This window comes from Rattus norvegicus, chromosome 7, assembly GCF_036323735.1.
Source record: "Rattus norvegicus strain BN/NHsdMcwi chromosome 7, GRCr8, whole genome shotgun sequence".
Lineage (NCBI taxonomy): Eukaryota > Metazoa > Chordata > Mammalia > Rodentia > Muridae > Rattus > Rattus norvegicus.
The window spans coordinates 23867350-23888838 of NC_086025.1; the positions used below are offsets into that span (position 1 = coordinate 23867350).

At 43.1% G+C, this 21489-nt stretch overlaps 1 protein-coding gene and 1 pseudogene across 3 annotated transcripts in view; one reads left to right on the forward strand and one right to left on the reverse strand.

Moving 5' to 3' along the window:
* Pah (phenylalanine hydroxylase) overlaps positions 1 to 18282 on the forward strand; it is a 92536-nt gene extending 74254 nt beyond the window's left edge. For all 3 annotated transcript variants that reach the window (XM_063262995.1, NM_012619.2, XM_039078417.2), the window contains 8 exons: positions 1442 to 1638; positions 5421 to 5556; positions 6742 to 6811; positions 10639 to 10695; positions 12485 to 12580; positions 13086 to 13219; positions 16070 to 16185; positions 17670 to 18282. In XM_063262995.1, the coding sequence (XP_063119065.1) occupies positions 1442 to 1638; positions 5421 to 5556; positions 6742 to 6811; positions 10639 to 10695; positions 12485 to 12580; positions 13086 to 13219; positions 16070 to 16185; positions 17670 to 17716 (853 nt within the window). In that variant the 3' untranslated portion in view covers positions 17717 to 18282. The remainder of the gene's footprint in view (positions 1 to 1441; positions 1639 to 5420; positions 5557 to 6741; positions 6812 to 10638; positions 10696 to 12484; positions 12581 to 13085; positions 13220 to 16069; positions 16186 to 17669) is intronic.
* Positions 18283 to 18985: 703 nt separating this feature from the next.
* Positions 18986 to 19787, reverse strand: Mesp2-ps1 (mesoderm posterior bHLH transcription factor 2, pseudogene 1; annotated as a pseudogene).
* Positions 19788 to 21489: the final 1702 nt, after the last annotated feature.

Genomic DNA, 21489 nt, shown 5'->3' on the forward strand with positions numbered 1-21489 from the left:
TAGAAAATAACAGTCTTTTCTCTAATGTCCTCGGATGAGGTTCAATTTTGAAAGTCCAGGAGGAGCCTAGTTTGGAACCAGATTCACAGTTCCAAGGTAAACAGCCCCACTTTGTCCCAGACTCTGTGTCCCTAGTGAGAGGAGCAGGCCTGCAGCCCAGGGAACAGTCTCTGCCCAGGTCAGCCTTTGTTTGCTTTCCATTGTTTCAGGACATAGCCTAGAAGCTTCCAGACTAATGACTCCTAACTGCAGCTTGCTTCAGTCACCTAGGGAGTTTGTTAAGATCTACTCATCCATGACAGCCTCTTTCCAGGCCATTCAGGACAGTGGGACAGGGGTCTTACGTAGATGCTTCGACAAACCTGGCAATAGAAGCATAGTTTCCATTTTAGCTTGCTCATTATGTTCCTCCCATCCCAATACTTAGAAGTGTCATACATTTGGTCCAGAACTGCTTTGTTAATTGACAAATTTCTGTACTTATGACATACAGCCTCTCTCTCTCTCTTCCTCTCCCTCTCTCCCTCTCCCTATCTCCCTCTCCCTCTCCTTCTTCCTCCTCTCTTCTCCCTTCCCCTTCCCCTCCCCCTCCCCTTCTCCCCATCTTAAGATATAAAGATTTATACACGGTGGAACCCTAGCCTAAATTTAAACAGCTTCATAATTTCCCAGGATCAGAAGCATCAAACTCAGCAGGTGCAAACTGCCCAGACAAGTTTTAAACACACATACCTATCTATTAAACCCAGGTCAGTCAGAGCTGATTGCTTTTATGGACATAATACAAGACACTCCAGTGCTTTCCCTAACTTGGGTGCCTTTGCCTGGAAAAGAGATGCATTGTTCAGTTGTCTCTGCTGCCGTTCTTCCTACTGCCCTGGACAAGCTGCTCTACACGTGTGCCACCTGCCTAGCCCCTGAAAACAGATTTCTACCTTGAACAAACAGTCTAGAGCAATGGTTCTCAACTTGTGGGGCACAACCCTTTTGGGGTCAAATGATCTTTTCTCAGGGGTCACATATCAGATATCCTGCATATCAGAGGTTTACATTATGATTCATGACAGTAGCCAATTTACAGTTAGGAAGTAGCAATGAAAATAATTTTATGGTCGGGGGTCACCACAACACGAGGAACTGTGTAAAAGGTTTGTAGCCTCAAGAAGGTTGAGAACCATTGGCTTAGGATCTAAGGAGAGCAGAAAGGCCAAAGGACGTCCAAAAATGATAGTAAATCCTCAGCCAAACCACGCTTTCATGGGGAAAGCAACACAGTAGTGTTTCCTGTGAGGCTTTGTCTTTCAAACTATGCTGGGAGTCCATGCTGGCCACTGGCAGCACCTCACAAATTCTGGGGCCCTGCCTCCCTGTGCTGACCTCACCACATCGTGTGCCCTGACCTTTCCCTGCTGGAGACACCTTTTTCACGCCTGTATTCTAGTGGCCAGCCCATCCCTCGGGTGGAATACACAGAGGAAGAGAAGCAGACCTGGGGAACGGTGTTCAGGACCTTGAAGGCCTTGTATAAAACACATGCCTGCTACGAGCACAACCACATTTTCCCACTTCTGGAAAAGTACTGCGGTTTCCGTGAAGACAACATTCCACAGCTGGAAGATGTTTCTCAATTTCTGCAGAGTGAGTCCATGTCAGGGTCAAAGCCCTGAAGACAGTGGAGGGCAGGGAGGCGGGAGAGGACGGGGGAGGGGCGGTAAACAGAGGCTGTTGTGAGACTTGGAGGTGTGGTGCAGGATGACTTTTTCTCACCCGGCTGCAGTGTTTCTTGCATCCCTCTCCTCTCCATTATCCACATTCTGTCCATGCAAGAATGTCAGGTGTGAATTTTTTTTTTTTTACTGTCTCAGATAGCTGTCTCTGAAAGGATTTTTTTTTCATATTCAAAGCCCAAGGTGCCCTGTCTAGGGTTTACCCTGCAGCTCACTGTTAGGAAATGGCTACACTGTCATTTCAAGGAAAAGGCATGCTCTCTGTGGGCCAGTGCCAAGAGTTGCTTGCACTGAGTCTATGCATCTGGGATGGATCCTGCCTTTGACCTTTTCTGCTTGTGTAAAGCTGCCTTCATGTTCTCATCTGTCAAATAGACAGTCACCCTATTGGCATTCCTCGTAGACTGAGAGACATGTTGCTTATGAGAGCACCCAGCATAGAGCTGGGTCGGAAGTCCTGTGAGTCTGTGGGTTTGGGGTGATGTGGGATGCTCAGTGGAGCACTGTGTGAGCGATGGGCTTTGGCGTAGTCTTTCCAGGGGAGAGTATGCTTTTCTTCCTGATGCTCATTCAGCTCATTTGGCAAAACCCAAACAGCCGACTCATTCCTATTGGACACCTACTGTATACTATCTGAGTAAGGAGAGTAGGGAGACAGACCACAGTTCTATAGAAGGGAAGAACTTTTCTGTACATCAGAACCCTGAATGTATAGGAAGTGGACCAGAAAACTATATGGCAGGGAGGGAGGTTAGAATGGGAACAGATCTGATGAGGTGATGATCTTTGAGGTCTCTTCCACTTCTAGGCTAAAGCAAGGAGCAAATGTTCAAACAGTAGCTAACTGTGAATGTAGAGAGAAGAGAGAGAGAGAGAGAGAGAGAGAGAGAGAGAGAGAGAGAGAGAGAGAGAGAGAGAGAGAGACCTAAAGACAGTCTGCACTTTAAACCTAATGCTATGGCCAGTAGTGAGAATGTAACCACTCTGGAAATCAGTCTGTCAATTCCTCAGAAAATTGACATAGTACTACCTGAGGACCCAGCTATGCCACTCTTGGGCATAGACACAAAAGATGCTCCAACATACAACAAAGACACATGCTCCACTAGGTTCATGGCAGCCTTATTTATAATAGCCAGAAGCTGGAAAGAATCCAGATGTCCTTCAACAGAGGAATGGATACAGAAAATGTGGTACATCTACACAATGGAGTACTACTCAGCTATCAGAAACAATGACTTCATAAAATTCTTAGGCAAATGGATGGAACTAGAAAATATCATCCTGAGTGAGGTAACCTTATCACAAAAGAACACACATGGTATGCACTCACTAATAAGTGGATAGTAGCCCAAAAGCTCAGAATACTCGATACAATTTACAGACAACATGAAGCTCAAGAAGAAGAAAGATCAAAGTGTGGATACTTCAATACTTCTTAGAAGGGTGAACGAAATACTCACAGGAAGAAATGCAAAGACAAAGTGTGGAGCAGAGACTGAAAGAAAGGCCATCCAGAGACTGCCACACATGGGGATCCATCCCACATGCAGTCACCAAACCCAGTCACTATTGGGGGTGCCAAGAGGTGCATGCTGACAGGAGCCTGATGTAGCTGTCTCCTGAGAGGCTCTGCCAGAGCATGACAAATACAGAGGCAGATGCTTGCAGTCAATCATTGAACTGAGAACTGGGTTTCCAATAGAGGAGTTAGAGAAAGGACTGAGGTAGCTGAGGGGGTTTGCAACCCCACAGGAAGACCAACAACATCAACAACCAGACACCCCAGAGCTCCCAGGGACTAAACCATGAACCAAAGAGTACACATGAAGTGACCCATGACTCCAGCCACATATGTAGCAGAGGATGGCCTTGTTGAGCATCCATGGGAGGAAAGGCCTTTGGTCCTGTGAAGGCTCAATGCCCCAGTGTAAGGACCAGGGGTGGGTGGGTGGAGGAGCACCCTAATGAAAATAGGAGGTTGGGGGTTGACATAGGGTGTATCTGGGGGCAAAATTGGGAAGGGGATAATATTTGAAATGCAGTTAAAGAAAATATCCAATAAAAAATGAAAAAAGAAAATAAAACAATAAAAACACCAATGTGCTATAAAACATCAATGCTAGCAGTCAGGAAGTTATATAATTGTAATCGATAGGCTTTGAAGCTACCTTGCCTGTGGCTTGTGACCCCAGACTCAAAGCTTTAACCCATCCCTCAGCTCCCCCATCTTTGTAGTCTGGATGATAAAATGGCTTCTTCACAGTTATCATGAAGATTAGCTTGTGCAAACTACTTAGAGCTGTGCCTGGCATATGTTAGGTAGGTAGTATGTAGTATTAGTTACTGTCCTTTGCAATGTCACTCTTCTAGTTCCAGTGTAGAGTAGACCAAGAAGCAGAGGTTGATTATCAATTGGTAACTTTTTTTAAAAAGAAAAGCTATTTAGAGGGTGTGGCATCGTGTGCTCAAAAACTCCCCAATACTTTAGTCCTTGATTAGGGAAACACCTACCAGTACTCAGTGCATCCTCTACTGTAAAACTAAGAGAAGCCAGCATGAACTGTTTTGTGGATAGGAGATGGGGGAGGGGAGGGAGAGTTAGGGAGGGAGGGAGGTAGTGAGAGGGAGGGGGAGGGGAAGGGGTCAAAGAGGGGATGGAGAGGGAGAGGGAGGGGGAGGAGAAGGGGAAGGAGAGGGAGATAGAAATTGGATGCAAATTTTCTCTTCCCCGTTGCTCCAGTCAGACAGGACATTTCTCCCTCCTCCCAGGATGGGCTGTATGTGTCACAGTAGAGGTGGAAATGTTTGTAGCATGCTCTACTCCTGATGTTGAACATACATCTCCTTGCTACTCAGAGAACATGAGAAGTAGTGGGAAAGTGTTTGGTCCTAATTAACACTAACCAAAGAGAAATTTACTGGATGTTTACTGGACTAGTTTCTGCTACATGACTTTTAGTCATTATTATTTTGATGCTTACGACATCCCTCAGTAGTGCCAGGCAACACTTTGCTTGGGAGAAAACTGAGGCTCAACAATGTGAGGTTATGTGACCCAAAGCAGCCAAGGAGGCAGAGACCAGAAACCAAGTCTCTCTCGTAGCAAAGCGAGTGATCTCAGCATGTCCTAAATGCATTTCTGGATGATTCCAGATCTTTGCCTAGATTATTGGCTAGAAGGAGAGAATTGGTGGCCACCATGCTTCCTATTTGGGCCTTTAGCCATCTCATTAGTCACACAGAAATTGATCCAAAGAGATCAGTATGAGTCCCCTAATCATTTCCCCCTTCTCATGACGTCAATGGCTCCTAATTAGAAAGGACCTGTTGCTGAGAATCTGGCACTGTTTTAGATAAACGTAGCCTTTCTTTTCTTTTCTTTTCTTTTCTTTTCTTGGGCATTGGTTCTTTACAAGGGGGTTTGCAGTCTTTCTGGATTTATCATAAGGCTTATGGTTCTCAACCTTCCTAATGCTGCAACTCTGTGATACTATTCCTCATGTTGTGGCCACCCCGCCCCCCTATAAAATTATTTTGTTGCTACTTCATAACTGCAATTTTCCTGGTATTATGAATAATAGCATTTGATTCACGTGATATGCAGGATATGACCTCACGGGGGGTCATAACACATAGGTTGCGAATCACTTATAATAAGCCTTGAGTTTTAGGTTCTTTTCTGCTTTCTAGCTTGTACTGGTTTCCGCCTCCGACCTGTTGCTGGCTTACTGTCATCTCGAGATTTCTTGGGTGGCCTGGCCTTCCGAGTCTTCCACTGCACACAGTACATTAGGCATGGATCGAAGCCCATGTACACACCTGAACCGTAAGTATTCTCCAGCTACCACTGCCAATCGCAAAGGGTACAAGCTCTTCCTGCTCAAAGACTGCTAGTTGGGTTTATTGTGGTGGTCCCCATGTTTCATTGCCTACTTTATTTGATCACAGTTCTAAGAGAAACTCATACTCTAGATGAAATAGTTGAAATGTGTACACACAGATTTGGACATGCTATGAACCAAGGATTTGGAACTTCCTGAGTACCAGGAAAAGAGGTTCCATCAAGCTTCAAAGTCAGACCTCTGAAGTTCCAAATAGGACAGGAGCAAGAGTATCCAAGTGATCTCAGCATGTCCTAAATGCATTTCTGGATGATTCCAGATCTTTGCCTAGATTATTGGCTAGAAGGAGAGAATTGGTGGCCACCATGCTTCCTATTTGGGCCTTTAGCCATCTCATTAGTCACACAGAAATTGATCCAAAGAGATCAGTATGAGTCCCCTAATCATTTCCCCCTTCTCATGACGTCAATGGCTCCTAATTAGAAAGGACCTGTTGCTGAGAATCTGGCACTGTTTTAGATAAACGTAGCCTTTCTTTTCTTTTCTTTTCTTTTCTTTTCTTTTCTTTTCTTTTCTTTTCTTTTCTTTTCCTTTCTTCCTTTCTTCCTTCCTTCCTACCTTTCTTCCTTTCTTTCTTCCTTCCTTTCTTTCTTTCTTTCTTTCTTTCTTTCTTTCTTTCTTTCTTTCTCTGTTTCTTTGTTTCTTTCTTTCTTTCTTTCTTTCTTTCTTTCTTTCTTTCTTTCTTTCTTTCTTTGACTGCTGACCCACTCTGGGCCAAGAGACGAGCAATGCTATTTTTTAAAGTCCTTATTGGAAAGTCTGGGCACATGATCCTTCCCAGGTAAGTTAGTGGTGAGAAGACTTAGAGTGGGAGAAGTCTGTAACATACAACTCATTCAGGTATCTGAAAAGAGACCCATAGGAATTTTGGGTCCTCAGCTCTGCATCTCAGCCCTCCTGCCTCCTTTCTTCCTTTTCTTTCATCCCTTTCTTTCAAGGGATTCTTTGCTCTGCCTACGGCTTATTCCTGAGTGCAAAGCCCCAGGTTATCTATGAGTTATTTCCTCATATAAAAAGCATTGAGTCTAGCTTGGTTTTCATACAAAATCATTGAATCTAGCTTGGTTTAATTTGCTCTTCCTCTAAGCACGGTGCCTTCTGTGTTCTAGTGACATCTGCCATGAACTCTTGGGACATGTGCCTTTGTTTTCAGATCGCAGCTTTGCCCAGTTTTCTCAGGTAAAGAACAAATATTTAGTCATTGGGTTGGGACTGTATTGCTGGAATGAAGTAATCCCTCATGAAGGGGTTGTCACATGCTCTGTTAGAATGGAAACACGATACAATCACATGATCCTGGTCACACCTGAGAAGAATGGTAGGAAGAAGTTATGTGGTTCTGTGAACCAGGTTGAACACTCATTCTAATAACTGCAGCCTGGAGTTGCTGGTGATGGCTCATCCTCTGGTCAATTTGTTGATCTCAGCGATCTTAACAGGTACACACTACACTCAGTCTTCTCACTGATGAAAGCATCTCTGACCTCTGTGCAGACGTCTCCCATTTTCCATCCGGTACTCTTTTTAGAGTCCTTGGCACTTTTCATCTTGCCAGGTGTACTTGAACTCTATAAGAGGACATTTACCAAAAATCCAATGTCAATGATCTTATGTATACTTGACTAAAAAAAAAAAAGAAGGAAACACAGAAAAACAGATAAAAGAAAGCCAGATGCTCATTGCTACGGTCAAAACCGCACCACGGCCTTGATTCATATTTCACACTAGTGAGAAAACTCAAAACTGTTTTCTGATGAGTTAAAAGTTATGCTAATTCTCTCTCATCACTAAGAAGGAGTCTAAAACATGGTTTTGTGGGGTGGAGAATGTGGGGGTGGGTCTAGGGAGATGAAGCATATACTTCTCTTGCAGAGGACCAGTTTGTGTCTAAGCACTCACATCAGGTCATCAATGACCATCTGTAACTCTGGCTTCATTGGATCTGATGACTGTGATCTTTACAAGCATCTGCACTCGTGTGAGCATACCCACACACAGACACATAAGCATATGAGCAATAAAAGGACTATAAAATGTTTGAAAACATAGATGGGTAGCTGGGATCATGGAAGAGTGAATGATGTCACTAAGGTACTTATAGGCCCAATCCAGAGCACTGATGGTCTGTAGCTGTGTGAACTAGGACAAACTGCGAGGCTGTCCTGGGCCTCAGTTTCCAGAGTTTCAGGTCAGTGACATGCCTTCTTTGTTGGTCTTCTTCCTTCATAGAAAGAACTATGATCCAAGGGTGACTCATGTGTAAACATTCTCCAAGTAGGAATTCCAAAGTAATGGCCTTGTGTGTGAATTTACAAGCATTTCCCATTAGCTGCAAGAAGTTGATTCCACCATGGGATGATGAAGCTGCCCCTTGATATTTGAAACAAACCAAATAAAAAGTTAAATGGATCCATTGACTTCTTAGAAGATGTATGTTCTCCAAACAAAAACACCTGTTCCTTACATGTGAGGTTTTGGGAAATATGGAGCTCAAGAAACCATTGGACTAGAGACATGGGAGTGTCAGGTTGAACTTTAACTGTGGAAGTGTTATTGCCAATAGCGTAGTTAGAGCTGCCAAGATGGTGTTGATTGCTCAAGATGGTTGAAAACAGGGGCTTGTTACTGTGACAGAAGAATTAGATGCTTTCTCCTTGGAGAATAGAAATCTTGGATTTTTGATTCCAGAGATGTTCTGTCTAGCTGGAGGGCAGTTGGAAGTCTTGCTTCAATCACTTGCATTTTGGATAACCCTGGGAAAGAGTGGATAATTAATGTCAACAGACATTGTAGGATCTCTGTTTGACACGTTCTCAACTTTGACATATATGGTTCCAGGGCAAAGAGTGGTTTTATGAGAATATTTTCTTTCGTTTTAAAGATGGAATTTTATTTTTTTGCCACAGTAGGACAGTATAGGATGATGATAACATGCAAAGGGATACTGGGGGTCCCTTGTTTTATTCAAGCTCTTGGCTTGCAAAGAATGATGACAAGATGTTGGGTGTTGTGGCACATTTCAGCATTCGGGAGATGTGGGCTGGAAGATCAGGAATTAAGGCCTATCCTTGACTATATAGTCATTTTTAGGCTATCCTGGAATACATGAGACCCTATCTTAAAAAACGATGTCAAGGGAAAAGTTGAGGGATTTTTTTTTGACCTCAGTTTTATCAGTGGATTCTATTAAACTTGGGACTGACCTATCTAATAATGTGGGTAGAGTAGATATGGAAGAGAGATGGGGCAATAGAGCCAGACCAGGGGCCATGTGAATTTGGTTTACCTTAAATCAAACAGTGCTTTTTATATGGATAGTGTAGGTTAAACTCCAGGTGGGACCTAGAGAGAGGTTACAGTGACATAGAGTATGAAGCCTCTTGCTTCATGATAGACAAAATCCTTAGTCTTTCTTTCTGCTCACACACATTACTTTGGTTATCTTAGCCAACCTCATGGCTTTGAATACCTTGCCACCTGTAACATAATAATAGACATTCATATCTTGTCTTCAACGCCAATATCAGGCTTACATATCAACCATCAAGTCAGTATCTCCACTTGGATGTTGATTATATGTCTCTATAGTTCTGTCCAAAGATGAATTTTGAGTCTTCTTCAAAACTTCTCTACCCTCAGGCTTCATCATTTATGTCCATGGCAACTTTACTCCTTGAATCAGTCAAACCAAAAACACATCTGGGGGCTATTATTCACTCCTTTCTCTGAAACAATCAAGTATTTCTGATAATTTTGTGTTCTATCTTCAAACTGTATAAAAACTGATTGTTTCTCATCATATCGACTAATACTAATATAATCTCAGCTGCTATCATTCTTTATTGATTTTCTGTAGCTTCCTCATTGCCATCCTGCCCTTGTTCTTGACACCTACAGTCTATTCTTACAAAGTAGCTAAAAGCAGTCTTCAATGCCCTAGATTTTGCCCACTGCAGAATAGTTTAAATACATGCATGAGACTATCAAAGAAGAAAACTAATACAAGATATTAAAATCCCAGAATGGGTTTTAATTTCACTGGAAAGAAAAACCCAAGTCCTAAAATATCTTTTTAAGAAGTCCACACGATTGCATTTAGGATCTTTCGTGTTACCTACCAATACTTATACTCAATACTTATACCAATACAATACTCACTGTGCTCCAGCCATACTTGCCCCTTCTGCTCCTTGAAGTAGCCCACATTACCCTTGCTTAGACAGGCTTCTCAACGTTTGTGTGCTTGCTGTTTGGTCTGGCTCCTGGACCAGATGATTAGAAAAGATTGCTAGAGTTAGTCGGAGGTCAAGCAGAGCAATTCAGGAGAGGATGGGAGAGAAGCCAGGTTGAATCAGTCAGCCTGGAGAGGAGTTTGAGTCAGAAGAGCTGAGTTGAACTAGCCAGCCAGAGATCAGAAAGAAAGCGCCCTTTCTTTCCTTATTCAGTTGCAAGTCTCAGAGGACGAGAATATTCTAAAGCTACCTAAGACTGTATTGAGAGACTAGAAGCTTCCAATATTAGGCCTAGGTTAGCGCAGGGAGGCACTAAGCCTCAGGGGCAATAATTAAATCAGGTGAATAAAAAGGAACTCTTGCAACGTGTATTTCTGCAACGATGCAACCACTTCTCTGCAGTCTTTCTATGGTTATTTTCAAGATACCTGACTAAGATTCATTTCATATCCCAGAAATTAATGCTGAGTGCATGGAACTCACCAGGCTTCTGTCAAGAGATGATGTATTATATGCTAACCATGTGACCTCACATAGGTTACCTTATTATTCCTTTTTGTAAAGTGAGCACAAAGGAGCCCAGTATTGGTGACACATTTTTCTCTGCTCTTGAGGTCTGTGCCTCTTTGCTAATGTGTCCTGTTGTCTAAGAATACTCAGGGTCTATCTGGGCCTTTCGGAAGGTACTCAATCATTACCCTGTCCACAATTGTATGCCAGGTTAGTAAAATTTTAATATGGTCTGTGTCAGTGACTCTGTTTCTCCACACACAGGAAATTGGGCTTGCATCACTGGGGGCACCTGATGAGTACATTGAGAAACTGGCCACAGTAAGTCTCTCCTGTCCTTGAGGGGCAGGATTATGGGTATGCTATAGGCTGTGGTTTTCAGATCCTTAAAAATGTATTCTCTCCACAGGAGCCATTTAAAATAATGATAAGAATGTGGCAAGGTACATTCACGTGAATGAAATGTCACATTTTGGTTTCTCTTCAACGGGCTGAGTTTTACATCAGCTTGCATGTGGATACTTACTTCCCACATGCTTACTGATAGAATCTTCTTGGAAACTCCAGCCAGCTATAATTACAACCCTGGAAATCCTTTGGCCCAAAGTGTGTCAGGAACTGGTTATATTTACAGTTCTGCTTGGAGAGTGGTTACCTCTCTACCTCTGCACTAAAACCAGTCTCAGCGTCATTCTCAGAAAGATGGTAAAAATAAGGCTGGGCTTCCCATTCTTGCCAAACATTCCCCACTTACAAGAGAAGCAGGGGCCATGCACACATGGGAGTTATGGAAACACCAGATCTGCACCGTTGGCAAATTCCTCCCTTACTGTTTCAGTTCTAGTATATCCCTCTCCAGGTATAGAACCATGTTCCTTATCTGGAAGATTACAAAACCAAACTTTATATTAAATTAAAAACTACTGTGGATGTAAAACTAGCATTGAGACATTTCCAGTTAGAAGTTTATACTTTCACTTCCCCAGAAAGGTTAGAAACTTCTAGGTTTTGTTTACTGAGATCTACTTTGAGATTCAGGATGAGTGGCTTTTGGTTGTTCATCCCTTAAAAACAGGGGTAAAAGTTTGTTGTTCAGCTCAAAAGTATTTCATGAGGGTCTAAAGAGTGACATTTGTGTGAACATGAGATTTCATATTTTAGATATCTTCGAGGAGTAGCTTTCAAAGGGGTTTAGAAAAAGTGGATAGAGTTTATTATTTACAGGGAGTGAAATCTTAAAATTCAGAAATCCTTATCATGGCCCTTACTGATAACAAAGGACCTACCATATTGGTACACTGGACTAGAGACAGACTCACGTCTCTTCTGGCCTTTAATTTTGTGTGCCACTGTAAGTATGTTGCCTTAACATCCTGGGCTTGCTGTGTATGATGAAGTCATATCAACTGGGCTTTGATAACCTTTTTGGACTTAATGTTTCTTAATCTAACAAAGAGACTTAACTGTTAACCTACCTCTAATTCTCCAAGATGGTGACCATCTCCAGCATCTAACTGTGCCTTGGTCTTCTCTGGGCATCCGGACTCCAAGACTGTTAAAGACATGTATCAAAGACATGTTGGAATAGAGGGTGCTGAAGGAAGAGGGTGTGATCTTTTGGGAACACACATGTAGAGGCTGACCTCAGCAGCACCCTCCTCCATGGTTTTGCATTGCAGATGAAGTGTGCACCTAATTGAGCCTCTTACTGTCCAATCCCTTAACCATCCACTTCTTTGCCTGATAAACTTACCAGTCGAAACCTAATAATCTAAGAGCAAAATAAAAATCCATTATCCTGGTTTGTGACACAGACAGAAAGGCAAAGAGCATGGAGAAGTTTCTGTCACACAAAGAGAAACTTGTTGGGGGATGTCTTTGTAGGATCTTAGTGTACTCTAACATGCCTAATATCACACCGTGGCTCATCCACCTCGATCCAACAGGCACCTGGATAGAATAAGACATGGGACACCAAAGTGATACTAGGTCACACTGGTTCAGATAACGTATCTGCACAGACTCCTACCAACCAGATTGTCTTGGTGCTATGTGTGTCTGGATCCTTACTCATCCCTGACATGTGCCTTTTGCTTGCCTTCTGTTTCAGATTTACTGGTTTACTGTGGAGTTTGGGCTTTGCAAGGAAGGAGATTCTATAAAGGCATATGGTGCTGGGCTCTTGTCATCCTTTGGAGAATTACAGGTATGAGTCTGGTAGAAACCAAGCATGGGGTACTTACAAGCAGAGGTTTGGAGGATCACTCTCAGCCGCGTGGCTTTGCTGAAGTGCAAGCATCTATTAGTAGATATTTGTGGGTGCATTTGCACAGGCAATTGGTACTTTAGCAACTATGGTTTGACCACATCTGTGTTGTTAGAGATAGAAATTCAAGTATGAGTCTACAGGGCTGGGTGGAGAAAAGGCCTCTGGAGCCCAAGGCTGACCTAGGACTACAAGTGTGTAGGTATGGTCGGCTCTCACAGTGTTTATTGAACTTCTTATTAGAAAGGGTTTGAAATGAATTGTTACCTTCTAGTTAACTATAGGTTTTAGATGAGCTATGAAGAGTTTGATCTAGTTTGTGCTAAATACCCCAGTTTAGTGAATTTGTACTGGAATAGGAAAACGGGGAGATAGGAGAAGCTTTGCAGGTGGACCATGGGATGCATGAGGGAATGCAGGTTTAACTGGAAACTTTTCACTGCAGTACTGTTTATCAGACAAGCCAAAGCTCCTCCCCCTGGAGCTAGAGAAGATAGCCTGCCAGGAGTATTCTGTCACAGAGTTCCAGCCCTTGTACTACGTGGCGGAGAGTTTCAGTGATGCCAAGGAGAAAGTGAGGTGAGGTTACCAAAGAGGACCACCAGCTGTCTGGGTCTCCTGGATCAGGATAGCAATGTTTCTTGTACAACAGTATCCACAGCAACTATGCTCAGCAGACAGACCTGCCTCTCTGCTCTCCACACTCTTCTTTTCCCATTTTGTTGGGCGGTTGGATGTACTGACCTCATTTCCCTGCCCTAGTCCAAATTCAGGAAACCTTACCTGTTCAACACAGACACAAAGTCCTCCTGTGTGCAAAGCAGCCACAAAAGTTCACCACACCAAAACAGCCAGATGCCTTTAAGCCAGGAAAGGACCTTCTCCTCTTTATTCTGCCAGAGACAAGCATAGCTCACTTCATCAACTCTTTTATATCTTCACCCAAACTCATCTTTTTGCCAGCCAAATGCAATCATGCCTAAAAACAAGGGAGCTATTTCTGAGAAGTGGGCTATTTCGTGAATTCCACATTGTGTGAGCATCTTAGCACATTACATACATGAGCATAGATGGTATCTACTACAGATATAGATTGTGGGACATATAAATTGGATGGCCTAAGGCCACGATGAACCGAATAAGAGGAAATCACATAAAAGAAAATGGCAGAAGAGACATAATCAATTCAAGCTGTTTGAGGCTGTTGTGGGTGTAATGTGGCATATTATTTTATCCGTGTAATCCGAAGATCACTGGAATTAAAATATGGTTAGTATATAAGCCAGTAGTATAGGAACTTGTTAGCATTATTAAGTACCAACTGTGAACACTTATAACCACAACATCTGTTGTCCAGCTGTTAATGCAATGAGATGTTGGCCCTCACACAGACATAAACACGTGAGTCATAACATGACATTGCATGCCTATGTATCACAACTCTTGGAGGTAACAATCTTGCAACTTTATCACAATCATATGGTGTCATTTGTGTACATCATTGGTGATAATGTGATTGTATGATCTGTGTCTAGTAAATCCTCCTCCTGCCACCTCCTGTGGTTTATCTTTTCTTCATAGTATTATTGACTTCTAAGACATAATTTAGAAATGCTTTTTTAAAACTTCTTTTAATGTCTAGCTCTTTCTCTAGTCCCCTTAACAGTGCCTGGCATATAGTAAGCCCTTCATAAGTAACTGATGAAGGGATGGTCTCAGAGCAGTTCAGAGGAGGCTGACAGTGGTACCCCATATTCTGGGACTCTCGACCCTCTCAGTTGAGAGCCCTGTCTATGAGCTATGCCACCTTCGAGCTATGTAACCTCATCTAAGCAGGGGAGAGTCTACTTGGAGTTCTAGCCAGGCATGGATATCCTGATACTGCTGCCACTTTTAGAAAAACTACCATATTGATGGTGGTGGACAAAGGACATTTTTAGGTCTCTGTGATGTCAGCTTTTATGTACACGTCTTAAGAAATTAAAGTACTGGCCCACAGGTCCATTTGGTGTTGCCTACAATGGCCCCCTTTCTCCTCTAGGCAAAATTCTGCTGTTTTTAGATTTCTTTCTACTCTGAAGTTTCTTCTTCATCCTATACCCCAAGACTCCGTGGCCTATGCTTCAATTCAACCTGTTGAGTCCATTCGGTGTCCCTCTTATATGTGTTTTAGGCTGATTATTTGGGATTGGATCAACTATCAGGGGACTTGTCCCTGGAGAGGACTGTCTCTCTCTCACACAGCAGCTACTAATTGAATGTAGCTTTTCTTTTTGTCTCCATGAGCTGCCCTTCAGCAGAATGGAACAAAATGGATATTCTCCCTTGGATCCTGGCACTGGAGGCACAGATGAGACTTTAAAGATCTGACAGGTTGCGTGCTGACAATCTTTCTCCTGCTATTGTGGACTGATCACTTGCTGGCTAGAGACTTGTCTCTAGAAAAACCCATCTTGAAATCTCCTTTTAGTGTGTGTGGGTTAGACTTAACAAATTCATAAGTCCCTAGCCCTTAATAAAAGGCAACAATTAACCACGACCCACTCTGTGGCGTGACAACACTTGTCATGCCCTTCTGAACTGAAGACTATTACTACCCTCATCTCACAGAAGGATAAGGAACTGAGGAACTGGGGAGAAGAACCATTTGCTCATGATCATGAGGGCTGTAACTGAGGAGGAAGGAACCCAGACAGCCTGACTTGGGAACTTAGGATGCTGCTCTTGCCAAACCCAGGGCAACCAGCTGTCTGTCCCAATGATAGTCATTTTCAATATGGTAGCATTTACTTTCATCATAGAAATAATGTCTGAGGTGTCTTTGAAGTGTCTTGTTAATTATATTGATGTCACTCACAAAGATCCTCCTGGGAGGTACCCACAGAATTAGGAGTCATGTACAGGGAATGCAAGAAAGCACCCAGATCAAGAGCAGGCTGCTGTGGGGGGTAGTGACATTATTTAATTCTCAGGGCTTTTGTACATGGTAACATAAGAATATTTTTAAAGAGTTAGAGCAGTTAGAATTCACTGTGGTCCTCAGTTCCTATCAGACTTCTAATCCATGCTCCCCTCCCTGCCGCTAACACATTTTTCTCAATTGTCCAGGGCTGGGTTTCGGTTTGCATTGACTGCCAAGTACCGTAGAGATATTCTTCAAATAGTATTCTTGCCCAGGTTTCGTTTACTCTTATCTTACAAAGTAAGTGTTCGTGGTTTCATTGTGCTTTGTGCCTTTTCACATTCACACAAACAAAGGCTTCCCCACATGACCTCATTCAGTTGTATTTCTCATCTCAGCCCAGCATCTGAGCCTCTGTTCTAGGAAGACTCAGGGCTCTCAGCAAGGTAAAAGCCACTTGGAACTCCTTCAGAATAACCTGTCTCTAAATGGTATCCTTCATCTGGGGCCCTTGGTTTTGGTTTCAGGACTTTTGCTGCCACGATCCCTCGGCCCTTCTCGGTTCGCTATGACCCTTACACTCAAAGGGTTGAGGTCCTGGACAATACTCAGCAGTTGAAGATTTTAGCTGACTCCATTAATAGTAAGTAGCTCACACCTGCTGGGACCACCTCCTTTCCCGAAATAGAGGCTTCCACTTCCTAAAGAGACAAGAGCAAATCTCTTAATTGTTGAATTAAGGAGAAGCCATCTCCACCTATACCATTGGTGGGGGGAAAAGAACCATGTGAATTGCCTCACATGCCCCTATCCTTTGACCTCTGACATCCCGTTCCCTCTCTATAGTTTAATTGTTTAGAGCCATTCAAGCAACCCTCTAGCAACATGAATCAGTTTCTGGTTGCTGTGCTCTCTCTGACTTTTGCCTTCATCCTTTCTGTTTAAGATAGTTCTCTTCCATGCCTATGTGAGATGTCCAAAGCCAGTTTATCTCATATCTTATATGTCTAGAGTAGACCTCTCTCTCTCTCTCTCTCTCTCTCTCTCTCTCTCTCTCTCTCTCTCTCCCTCCCTCCCTCTCTCTCTCTCTCTCTCTCTCTCTCTCTCTCTGAAGATTCACCATTGGATTATTTTTTTTTTCTTTTCGGAGCTGGGGACCGAACCCAGGGCCTTGCGGTTGCTAGGCAAGCCCTCTACCACTGAGCTAAATCCCCAACTGGATTATTTTTAAAATCGTTTATTTTCTGCTTCTTATGATTATCAGTTTTCACGTCCCCCAACACTCAATTACACAAAACTGGGTCTAAGTGTCTAACAGTGTAGCCCGTGTAAATCAGTGTGTATCAGACCCACTTGGAGAGCCACCGCAACTCTTATAAAGGAGAACGTTTAATAGTTTGCTTACAGTTTCAGAAGCTTGGCCCATTATCTGTGTGGCAGGAAGTGTGGTGGCAGGCAAGCAGACACGGTGCTGGAGAGGCAGCTGAGAGCTCTATATCAGAACAGGCAGGCAGCAGGAAGAGAAAGAACCAAAGGGTCTGGCTTAGGCATCTGAAACCCCAAAGCCCACCTCCAGTCACACCCTTCGCCCACCAAGGCCATACCCACTCCCTTGAGGCCATACCTCTTAATCGTTCTACTCCCTAGTGGCTACACATTCAAATATTTGGGCCTATGCAGCCATTACTATTGAAACCACCAAAAGAATTGAAAAAAAAACATAACCCTGAGTTATAGTCTGAAAATAAATTTACTAAATCTGTGCAGATTCTTGGGACCTCAGATGATTCTAAGTTGGGAGACTTAAATAAACCCCACTCCTTTAGGTTTGATAACTTAGCGCCTTGAAGTTTTTATGGATAGGTATGTCAAAAAGAGCTAGCCATTTGTTTGGAAAACCTGTTGCTTAGAAACCCCCAGAAGCTCCAGGAAACAGCTTGTGAGAGGAGGAAGTAAATTATGCAGGCAACCCCGGGTCTCATCACACACACACTGGAACTGGACAAGTGTACTCTCCATACGAAGCTGTAAGCATCTCGAGGTTTAGGGTGATAAATCCCAGAACCCTAGTGGGCTTTGCGTTTATTAACGAGTGGCTAACTTTTTTTTTTCTGTTCTTCTTTGTAGGTGAGGTCGGAATCCTTTGCAATGCCCTGCAGAAGATAAAGTCGTGAGCAGAAAATGACGTCATGGGCAGAACTTAGGAGGTCAACCAGAAATCGGTCGATAGAAGTATAGTAACTGCCTTTGTTCCCCTGAAGAAAAAAAGTTTTATTTGAAACGTCAGCTTTTATTATTTTTGCTAACACAGTGGAGCATCACCAAATAAATCAAAGTTCTCTGAAATGAAAGTGTGTTAAAACCCTCCAGGGGTAGATCTTTCAGAATCACATTTGATTTAGATAATCTCATAGCTTCAATTTGGTTTAAAATGTAATTTTCTCAGCTCTCATCAACATTCATCAAATTTGGGGCTTGTGTCATTGGGGCTTCATCCGTTCATTTTTAACCTCTCAGGTAAGCTCTGAAGGAACACATTTGGCTGAGTGTAAAATGTAAGACTGCCATCAGGGATGAATCATTCCGTTCAGTACAGATTGTAATCTACAAAGGGTAGTTTTCACCTTCGTTCATTATGGCTCTGAGAACTGCTTTGTTAGCCTGCTTACATAAATCTCCCCTGATCGGAGACCCTATTAAGATAGTTACAAGCAATAAAGTTTTAGAGCATTATATAAAACATTCTGTGTGCTTTATTGTATGTGCTGCGAACTGATGGGAGATATAGATTTGCCCACCTGATCCCACAACTTCTGACACCAATTTTTTTTGTTTTCTTTTTTTTTAAATTATAAAACAACAATAAAACCAGCATACAAGATTCTGGACAGCTGTCACTAACAAGGCTCTGTTCTATCCTCCACACTCAGGCTACCCCAGTCTCAGAGCAGCTCAGACTGTGTTCTGCAGAGCTCTGAGGCTCTGGAACAGTGGTTCTCAGCCTGTAGGTTGTGAGCCCTTGGGGGGGGGGTGTTGTTGTTGAATGACTCTTTCACAGGGGTCATCTAAAACCATCAGAAACACAGATATTGACATTATGATTTTTAACAGTAGCAAAATTACAGTTATGAGCAGCGATAAAGATAAGTTTATAGTTGGGAGTCATCACAACATGAGGACCTGTATTAAAGGGTCTCAGCATTAGCATGGTTGAGAAGCACTGCTCTAGAAGATACCTAAGAAGTGGAGGGTCTTGTCACAGCCCCGCTCCAACCAGGGAGGGTGCCCATTGTTTATCTGCCCCAGACACTGTTTCCATGAAAGGCATCATCTGGGAAAGAAGATCCATGGCTAAGGAAAGCTTAAAATGTCACACATGAGGCCGATAAAGGCACTTCCAAGGCAGCCCAACTCTACTCCGACAGGGTGCAGGTAAGGCCATATTAGTAGAAGATGCTCAATGGGGCTCCTCCCGGGTCTTCCTGCCAACAGCCACTGAGCTACAGGCCTGAGCTGGGGGTGGGGCTGGTCACAGGAAGCTGGAGGGCAGGGTCAGAGCTAGAAAGCATTTCTGCATTGTGGTCCCCCGAGCCCCACGGAGGTTGGGGCTGTAGTCTCTGGCATGATGGGCAGGGCAGGAGAGGTGGACTTCGCAGCACCAGGCAGGGTTCTGGAGACACAGGAAGACTCTGGTAGACTTTAGTCAGCAATTCAGGTTCAGTGGATGCTGTCCAGTGTCCAGTCTTGTTCCTAGACTCTGGGGATATCTGCGCGCCAGGACATGCTTGGGGTGGTGCCCAGTGAGAGGTGTCAGCTGCTCTCTAGAGGGACTGGTGTAAGGATGACTGTCATCGGGGACAGTAAGGAGGTGTTACCCAGGGATCCACGTTGGAAATCCTGCTCCCAAGGCTTTCTGATGATATTAGGGGTCCAGGACAAACAGGCGAACACCCCCAGGACACCCCACTACTCATCAGTGGCTGATCCCTGGGGGATCAGCATCGGGAGGCTGCTGCTGTCATGGCACTGAGGGCATCGGTGGGAGAACGTGGTGTCCGCACTCCCTACTTCATGCCACAGACTGTCCTCGCTGAGGCCCAGCAGGCCAGACAGGTGGCTGATGTAGCAGATGGCCAGATGAAGGGGCTCCATCTTGGTCAGGGTCTGGACTGCAGGTGCCATGGATGGAGACCGGAAGTGGCTCAGTTCTTGCAGTGCGCGGTGAAGTGTGCCTCTGACAGCCATTTTTATGGTATTTTTCAAATATGTTTGAGAGGCATTTGGAAAGTACTTGTGATTCAGCATTCATTAGCTAAAGACACAGTAGATATCTGTGAAACACTAGGAAAATAGCTGATACAGTTTAAAATAGTAAATTGAATATAAAAGTGAGAGTTTTAATCTTTGCTGGAGAAAAACATTAATAATATTAATATCACCAAATGTAAAGTTTCAAATCCTCGCTTGAATGGAATATTTCTCTCATGGGTTTAGAAATCTATTAGGTGGAAAATCTTGTGACTCAAATTAGATGCTCAGTAGCCCAGTCCACTGCATGAATCATTGTGATAATTAAAGTCAGTTGTAGAGAGTCAACAAATTTTGATTTTTGTTGGTTATGACTTTTATGTGTATAAATGTTGCTTTTATCTCCCCGGATGAAGGGATGAGATCAGAGCCATACTCAGGCTCTGTGAATGCATGGCTTGGTCTGAGTCCAGAACATTTCCTTCTCTGGTCTGACTATTTCTAGGCCTAGGCCTGGAGGCTTCTAACCGCTATACAATCTAATTTTCCCAGGTGACTATTCAATCAGCTTCTCTCAGCTTCTGAATGAACTGCTTTATCTGGCCTCATATTAACTTCTTCAATATGTTCTAATCTTCTGTCTCCTGTCGTCACCTGAGTCTAGCTTGTCTCTCTGCAACCTGTCTCTGTAAAACTGTCCTGGTAAACTGCCATATATATATATATATATATATATATATATATATATATATATATATATATATGTATATGTATATGTATATGTATATATATACATATATACTGCCATATACATATATATATGTATATGTATATGTATATATATACATATATACTGCCATATACATATATATATATATGTATGTATATGTATATATATCACACCCCTTTGCTCTCGTTACTCTTTTTAAAAATAAAACAAACTCACTTTTAATAGGAAAACCAAAACCAAACCAAAACAACAACAACAGCAAAAACGACTATTGTTTAATTTCCAAGAAGTGAATACCAACTCATAGGAGGTTGACAGCAAATGTAAGGTTTTGGAATCAGTCTGCTTGAGACACTTTGCTCATCTCGACAACACCTGCTGTTGAAGGCAATCATTTCAGTATGCTTGACAAATACCATAATAACTATTCAGAACAACAGCTGCTTTATTGTGAGGATGTAGAGCCCACTTAAGAGGAAAATTTTAACTTCCACCCTCAACATCATCCTTGGGATGCATTTTGACATCTGTCTTCTTCTTTTTATTGGATATTTTCTTATTTACATTTCAAATGTTATTTCCTTCCCTGGTTTCCCGGATATAAGCCCCCTATTCCAACCCCTCCCCTTTTTCTATAAGGGTGTTCCCCTCTGAATCCACTCCCCCTTCTGACTCGCCTGATATTCCCCTACACTGGGGGGTCCAGCCTTGGCAGGACCAAGGGCTTCTCCTTCCATTGGTTCCCAACAAGGCCATCCTCGGCTACACATGCATCTGGAGCCATGGGTCTGTCCATGTGTACTCTTTGGGTAGTGGTTTAGTCCCTGGGTTGCTTGGCATTGAAGCCCTTTCAGCTCTTTCAATCCTTTCTCTAATTCTTCCAATGGGGGACCCATTCTCAGCTCAGTGGTTTGCTGCTAGCATTTGCCTCTGTATTTGACATGTTCTGGCTGTGTCTCTCAGGAGACA